We start from the raw sequence: 7,600 nt of genomic DNA on the forward strand, positions 1-7,600 counted from the left end.
AGACCAGGCAGGTCTCGAACTCACAGAGATCCGCCTGCCTCTGCCTCCCGAGTGCTGGGATTAAAGGTGTGCGCCACCACCGCCCGGCCTATAAACATTAATGTTCCCTTTTTATGATAAACTTCCATCTATCTATTGTGCTATTACACAAATGCACACATGGAAGGCAGCATTAGTCACTGATTTCCCCTATCAAGAACATTATTACCAAAAAAAAGGGAGCTTAACTAAATATTCTTAGTCTGACTCCTAGTTAGTAATAAATACACTCAAAACAGTCAAAATGACAGTCAAATGCCACAAGCAAATGACAAAACCTCCAACCTACTCTACGTTACACATTAGAGGTAAAGTACAGTCTATAATAGTATGTGCTTTCCAACTGCAGACATTAATTCTATATATAATTCAGTGTCTTCTTTTTCTAAATACAAAACATATTTCAGGTCATCAGATACATCAGGCAAGTGTACTCGACACACACATAATTCTGACTCTAACTTCAGTTAAGACAATGAAAAGCAGACTGAAGGTAATAGTCTTAAAATACAATAAAAACTACAACATGAACAGAAAGGAAAATGAGTGAAGAATGAAATTGAGAAAAACAGAAATTATTGATATTTTACAATATGTAAAATTGTCAAACTCAAAAAAAAAAAAAAACCCACACATGACAGGGCAAGGTGTGTGTGTAGAAAAGGCTCTTTCTGGAACCAGATCACAGGTCTACCCCAGGTTCTATCTCTAGAAGACTCAGTTTTCGCATGTGATAAACAAAAATACCACTTATTTTATACCACAGGTGTTATCACATTCACGCTTATAGCGACTCAAAAATTAATTTCATCTGGGTTTTAAATTCTCATCTTTAGGACCCATAAATAGAAATAACACCTATAGGTGAAATGTGACTCCAAGTTACAACAGAATCTGCAAAGCTATGGTGAACTAAGTGCATCTCCCTGGGAGAACTGCACATGTAAATATAATTTCCTTCAGTGTCATTGGTGCCCAGACTCTGAATAGAAATCCAAGAATCCAGCTAAACAGTCCCGGAAATTCAAAAGACCGTTTAAAATCTTAAGGGGCATCAAATACAAAATTTTGCTTGCTTTTGTGGAGACAGGGTTTTTCTGTGTAACCCTGGCTGTTCTGGAACCCACGGTGTAGACCAAGTGCCTCGGAAGTGGTGGGATAAAAGGCTTATGCCACCAACGACCATAATAAAATCCATTTTAAAATGATTCATTCAGGGGCTGGAGAGATGGCTCAGTGGTTGAGAGCATTGCCTGCTCTTCAACAAGACCTGAGTTCAATTCCCAGCAACCACATGGTGGTTCACAACCATCTGTAATGAGATCTGGCGCCCTCTTCTGGCCTGCAGGCATACATGCAGGAAGAATACTGTATACGTACTAAATAAAGCTTAAAAAAAAAAATGATTCATTCACTTCAAATTGGGGCATTACACTAACACCTCCCCTCTCCACGAAAAGTTACTTCCAGGACTAACAACACGTTATTTCACCCAAGCGAATCAGACTGCACCGTCATTTCCTTACGGTGTAAATGCTGCCCTAGGGTTCATCTTCACAGTCTTATTTCCAATCTAAGGACTGAAACTCTCAGAAGCCTTGGGCCTGGAACTACCGATTACCTCAAAACAAGTCCAAGGCCAAGAATAAAAACCGGAAGCAATAACTTTGTTCCCAGGCAACTCAAAGCCTGGGAGCATATCCAAGAGACCTGCCTGGCAGCGCCACCATTTTTCCACCCTCTCCCCCCACTTCGTATTGTCATCATCATCTGGCCCACTCGAACCCCAGAAGGTCTGAATGGACCTTAGCAGGAGATAATGCGCTGGGCCAGCAGCCCAGCGCCCTCCCCCGACGTTCCCATTCATTCATCTCGCCATCCACAAACCCCTAATTAGATGGGGATCCAGGACCGGTGCTGCGGCTGTCACGCTCGCTCCCCTCCCGGTGGAGCAGGGCCCGGGAGGGGCCTCCCCCCGGCTGCACAGAAGCAGCTGCGCCCTCGGCCCTCCAGCTCTCGCCATTGTCTCTGCCCACAACAGGCAGATGCCGCCCCTGCCAGCACCGGGATGGGGCACTCGAGGCGCAAGTCCCCAGCTGCGTGCGACGCTAGTAGACAACGCGCTCGCCCCGGGAATCCCACACGGAGGGGCAGCTCCCTCGCCCTTCACCAAAGTTTCATGCTAACTAAAACCCAGATCCGGGGGGAACCGAGCGAGTCTACGGGGGCATCTGGCGCTGGGGAGCACCGGTCCCCTCGGCCACGGTAATCAGGCTCATGTGTTTCCTAGGAGCGCCCGCGGCCCGCCGAGGCTGGCTACACGGAGGGAAAACGCCGAGGTGAAGGAGACCTGGCGCCAGCCGAGCATCCATCTCCCTCCCCGCGCGCCCGCCGCACTCACCTCCATCTCGGCGTCCGCGGGGCCCGCGCCCGCCGCACACGACGGGGCCGCCGGCGCCACGCCGCCCTCGGAGCCGCCTTTGTTGCCGCTCCCGCTCCCGCCGGCGGGCGCCGCGGCTTTGGAAGGCGCGCACTCGGGAGGCGGGGGCGGCGGAGGCTCGGCCGCCGCCGACGTGTTCCGGCTGCGTCACCCAACGAGGCCACGGGCAGGCGCGGCGCAGAGGGAAGCGGCCTGGGCTTGCGCGGCTCTGGCGTCCCGGCCCGCCGAGGAGCGAGACCCGCCCGCAAGCTCTCACGCGCGGCGGCTCCGCCACCGACCCGAGCCGGCCCCGCCGCGGCGCTCGCCCCGGAGTCCTCTTCCGCCGCACTCGGCTCCGCTCCGCTCCGCGGGGTTTACTTCACGGCGGGAATCACGTCGACCAGGGTGGGCGGGGCCAGCGGGGTCACGGGGGTCAGGGAGGGCGGGCTGACTGAGGAGGCGGAGGGCTGAGGGAAGGGGAAAGGAAAGCGAAAGGTCCTCGGAGGCCTTCCGCGCCTTCTCCGCTCCGAAGCGGACTCTTCTCCAACCACCGGGAAGGCCGCCTACGCCACCACTTCCAACCCTCGCGAGATCGCTAGTTCCCCCTCACAGGACGGCCCGCGACGGCGCATGCGCCGGCTCCTCCTTGTCCCCGCCTCCTCCAGGCCTCCGGCAAACTGCGGAGGGAGGGTGGGCGGGGCCTCGAGGCGGCGCGGCGGCGTAGGTTTCCGTCTCTGGTCGTCGGCGTGACGCGAGCGGTCGGACGGCTCCGTAACGGCTCGGCGGCTCTCTGCCCGTCCGCGCGCACGCCCGCACGCCCGGTGGCTCCCGGCCGGGGCTTGCCTCTTTTCAGGGGGAGGGGGCGCGGGGGCGTGACGCCAAGTGACGTCGGACGTCCAGGAAATCAATGACCTCGGGTTGCAGGTCCGTGCAGCCCCTTCCAGTGTTCGGCTTTTGTGGCCGGCGTGTAGACTCGCCCCCCCCCGAGAGCACGAATGGCCTCCGACGGAGACAGATGTTGGCTTGTTTTTTCGGCGTAAATCAAAACAAAATGCACATTCTTGTCGCCTTGAGAACTGCTTGTCAGGGGAAGCAGAGGCTGATCTCTGAGAGCTCGAGGCCAGCCTGGTTTACAGAGTGAGTTCCAGGAAAGCCTTCGAGCTACACAGTGAGACCCTGTCTTAAAAATTAAAGAAGAAAAATTCTTAGTTGGGCAATGCTGGCAGAGAAATCCTGTCTCGAAAAATTATTGATGTTGCTTAGGACACGTGGAGGCTCTAAGTAAGGCCTTGCTTCTGCTCCTGTATCACCTCACCATCTACTCCCAAGCGTACAAGGTCTTTGTTATCTTAATCTGTTCGTGATTTAGTGGCCTCCGACTTCTAAAAAAGGAAGTCTCTTCAAGAGCTAATTAATTATGCCGAATTTCAAATCTCTTGGAAGAGCTATGTACGAAGTTCAAATGTTTGTACTACTCTAGTAATTCTCCAGTCAAAACGCTCTCGAAAACTCTCATTGAAATACTTCCGAAAGCTGGAGTTGTAGGTCGGTTGGTGAAGTGCTTGACCTTGCGTGAGCCCTGGGTTTGAACCCTAGCCCAAACTGATTTGCCAGTGGTGAGGCATCCTCCATCTCTCCCACCTTTCCATCACCTCTTCATCCATCTTGGTGGCACTGGGAGCTGCTGTGTGTCATGCAGTAGACCCTTTTGTCCAACAGCTTTATTTGCGAATGTTCCTTGTGTGTTGTGTTGTTGGTCAAGTTCAAGGCCTCTGGCTTTGGTACGACATCATTACTGGGCCCTCATGGATACTCCTCTCCTATATCTTGCTGTTGCTGCAGGATCATGGAGATCCTGTGGTTATGGTTCCCCAGGATCATGGGGTGGATGTTAGGGAGTGCCGACTCAAAGCCCTGGATGTGTGCCTGGGTGGTAGCTGAGTTGATCAATCTGGGCCGCTGGCGCTGTCACCCTCAGTGGGGAGCGGAGCCAGCTCTCCCATGTCCTTTGAGGGGCAGCTTTCTCAAGTAGGGGGACACAACCATCTCCTTTGAGGGGTGGGGGAGGGGGCAGGGTTAGCTCTCCCCCTGCCAGTGAGGGGCTGGGAGCAGCTCAGCACAGCCATTGACTTTTTTTTTTTTCTTTTTTGAGACAGGGTTTTTCTGTAGCTTTGAAGCCTGTCCTGGAACTCACTCTGTAGACCAAGCTAGCCGGCCTTGAACTAACAGAGATCCACCTGCTTCTGCCTTCCTAGTGCTGGGATTAAAGGCATGCGCCGCCACCACCACCAGGCCTACAGTCCTTGTACTTTAACACACAGTTCAACACATGGTTAGACACATGGTTCACATGGGCCATGGTAACACAGGCAACAGACATCAACACAGACCCCAACTGCATCTAAGCTACAAAGCCAGACACGGCCAGTAGCAGCAGCTTGGTTCCAGTTGTCACCATGGCCCAGGTTGGTATTGCAGGCCTCTTATCAGAATGAGCCCAGCTGCAACAAACTCCAGAGAGACCTGAGTTTCAGATTATCTTGTTCCAGGAAAGACCAGAAACTGAGACTACTCTGGCACCACCCAGGAATGGACCATCCAAGGGGAAAGTACCTAAAGGAAATCCTAACATTTCACCCATTATAGATAGGATCACCTGATGTCCCTTAGTCCAACACACACCCATCCCCTTTTACCAGGGCACTCCTAGACAAATGTCAGCCAATCAGGGGTACTGAATCCTTGAAATCCCTCACCCCAACATATGCTATTTAAAAAAAAAAACACCCCAACTGAGCTCGAGGCTCTCTGATCACGCCAATGCATTAGACACACAGAGAGTTCAAGTTCAAACTTGAGTAAAAGCTCTTTGCTTTTACATACAGGATTCAGTCTCTGTGGTGGTCTTTTGAGGGTTCCCATAATGTAGGTATAACAGTCCCCGGACTCCAACATGGCCCCAGGTAGCAGCCCAGATCCCAGGTAGCCACACAGCCTTCAATGGTAACAGGAGCCACAGTAGGGCCACGAACCAAGACGTGAACCCTGACCACAGCTTGGGCCTAGACAGCCCTATGGTCCTGAGTGGCAGTGCAGCCCCTCCATCTGTAGGGCCCCTGTGGCAGCCTGACCCTCAGGTACCAATGTGGCCCAAAGTGTTGACCCAGACCCCTGGCATCTTCACAGTCTTTGGTGGCAACAAGTTAGAGAAATCATCTCGGACTCTGGATATGGTAGGGCCACAGACATAGCCATCGGCAGCAACTCAGGACCAGATGACATCAGGTAGGAAGCTCAGGCCACCTACATCCTGTATGGCCCTGGTTGCAGCATGACCTTCGGTCACCACCATGGCCTCAGATGTCTGCCTAGACCCCGGGCATTTGCACTGCACTCAGTGGTAAGAGAAGCCATGGACATCAATGTAAGCCCTGGCTGCGGTAGGGCTGTGGACCCAGACATGGTCTTCAGCAGTAGCTAGGGACCCAGATGACATCACAGGCCCAGCAACACAGGCCACTCAGATCAGCATGACCCCAGCAGCTACACATTCCTGGGACCCCAATATGGCCACAGGTGGCAACCCCAAAATCTGGCATTGTTGTGCCTGAGTCTAAGGACCCCAATAAGACCATCATGGAGCCACACTTCCAAATGCAAAAGCAAGGTTTCGTTTATTAAGTACGGGCTAGCGTGGGTCCTCTGCCTCACAGTCTGACACAACAGATGGAGGGAGAAGGACCCCGTCTACTATTGACAAAAACCGCAAAATACAAAATTCCTTATCCTATATCACAACTGGCTAAAGGTAAGGTATAGCTGAGCTGTTAGCTCCTGATATGATGTAGGTGGGTCATCTGTCTATGTGTTACTTTCATTGGTTAATAAACTGCATTGGCTTTTTTGACAGGGCAGGATATAGATAGGTGGAGCAGACAGAACAGAATTCTGGGAGGAAGAAGGCAGTGAGGAAGTAGCCATGAAGCTCCAACTCGAGATGGACGAAGGCTAGAATCTTTCCCGGTAAGCCACCACCTCGTGATACGGATTACTAGATATGGGTTAAAACAAGATGTGAGAGTTAGCCAATAAGAGGCTAGATATAATGGGCCAGGCAGTGTTTAAATGAATAGTTTGTGTGTGTTGTTATTTCAGGTGTAAAGCGAGCCGTGCGGGAGCTGGGCGGGACTAAAAGCAGGCCCGCTCCCCTGCTACTACACTAATAGGCTGTTAGTATATAAGGGAGACAGCAACAGGCCCCCAGGTTATGTCCTCCAGACATCTGCTGACCCTGTGCTAACCACAGGGGCAAACAGTGGCTAATCAGGTACCTACAAGGACATTTGAAGGAAGCAGATGTAAACAAATGTACCCTGGTGGGTCACACTGACCAGGGCAGACACATTTTTAGGGAATGTTTATGGCTTTCCTGGGCTGCATTCAGCCCCCTGGTTAGGCCCTGTCTAAAATGGAGTTCTTTCTCAAAATGGAGTTTGTTTTTCTCCTTCAGGCATCCTTGTGGCCTTTGGCGGCAACATGGGTCATGGACATCAACACAGACCCCAATGGAGCTGGGACCATGGACCCAAACATGGTTCCTGGCAGCAGCCTAGGTCAGGATGTCACCATGGCCCTAGGTGGCAGTGCAGGTCTCTCAGATCAGCATTGCTCCAGCGGCAGGGTGGCCCTTGGATACCGACATGGCCCCACTAGACCCTCAGTGGCAACAGGCATAGTGGATATCAGCACGTACCCTGGCTGCGGTAAGACTGTGAACCTAGACATGACCCTCAGCTGCAGCTCAGGCCTAGAAGCCTCCATGGCCTCTGGTAATTCAGGGTGGCCCCTGCAGTGGCATGGCTCTTGGGCATCAATGTGGCACCCCAGACTCCAGGTATCCTCACTTCCTTCGGTTATAATAGGAACCACAGACATCAACACAGACCACAGCTGTAGCAGGGCCATTGACCAAGACATGGTCCTTGGCAGATGCCCAGACCCAGACGTTAGCATGGTCCAAGGGGCAAGCAGGTTACCCACATCAACTTGTTCCTTACTGCCTTTGCCTCTTCAGATCTGCCTCTCTTCACAGCACATGAGCCATTCTGCCTCTCTCTCTCTCTCTCTCTCTCTCTCTCTCTC

The 7,600-nt window shown here is 52.5% G+C and overlaps 2 protein-coding genes across 2 annotated transcripts in view; one reads left to right on the top strand and one right to left on the bottom strand.

Annotated features, from left to right (window-relative positions):
• The window catches only part of Smarca5 (SWI/SNF related, matrix associated, actin dependent regulator of chromatin, subfamily a, member 5), a 45,130-nt gene extending 39,717 nt beyond the window's left edge, over positions 1-5,413 (bottom strand). Inside the window, exons 1-4 of the mRNA XM_026777349.1 lie at positions 5,342-5,413; positions 3,069-3,534; positions 2,758-2,925; positions 2,441-2,628 (exon numbers count right to left, since the gene is read on the bottom strand). Of these exons, the coding sequence (XP_026633150.1) occupies positions 2,441-2,628; positions 2,758-2,925; positions 3,069-3,534; positions 5,342-5,413 (894 nt within the window). The remainder of the gene's footprint in view (positions 1-2,440; positions 2,629-2,757; positions 2,926-3,068; positions 3,535-5,341) is intronic.
• Positions 5,414-5,532: 119 nt separating this feature from the next.
• Positions 5,533-7,600, top strand: part of LOC113455530 — a 35,626-nt gene continuing 33,558 nt past the window's right edge. The window contains exons 1-2 of the mRNA XM_026777352.1: positions 5,533-5,691; positions 6,969-7,352. Of these exons, the coding sequence (XP_026633153.1) occupies positions 5,533-5,691; positions 6,969-7,352 (543 nt within the window). The remainder of the gene's footprint in view (positions 5,692-6,968; positions 7,353-7,600) is intronic.

The sequence above is a fragment of the Microtus ochrogaster genome, chromosome 4, assembly GCF_000317375.1.
Source record: "Microtus ochrogaster isolate Prairie Vole_2 chromosome 4, MicOch1.0, whole genome shotgun sequence".
Taxonomy (NCBI): domain Eukaryota; kingdom Metazoa; phylum Chordata; class Mammalia; order Rodentia; family Cricetidae; genus Microtus; species Microtus ochrogaster.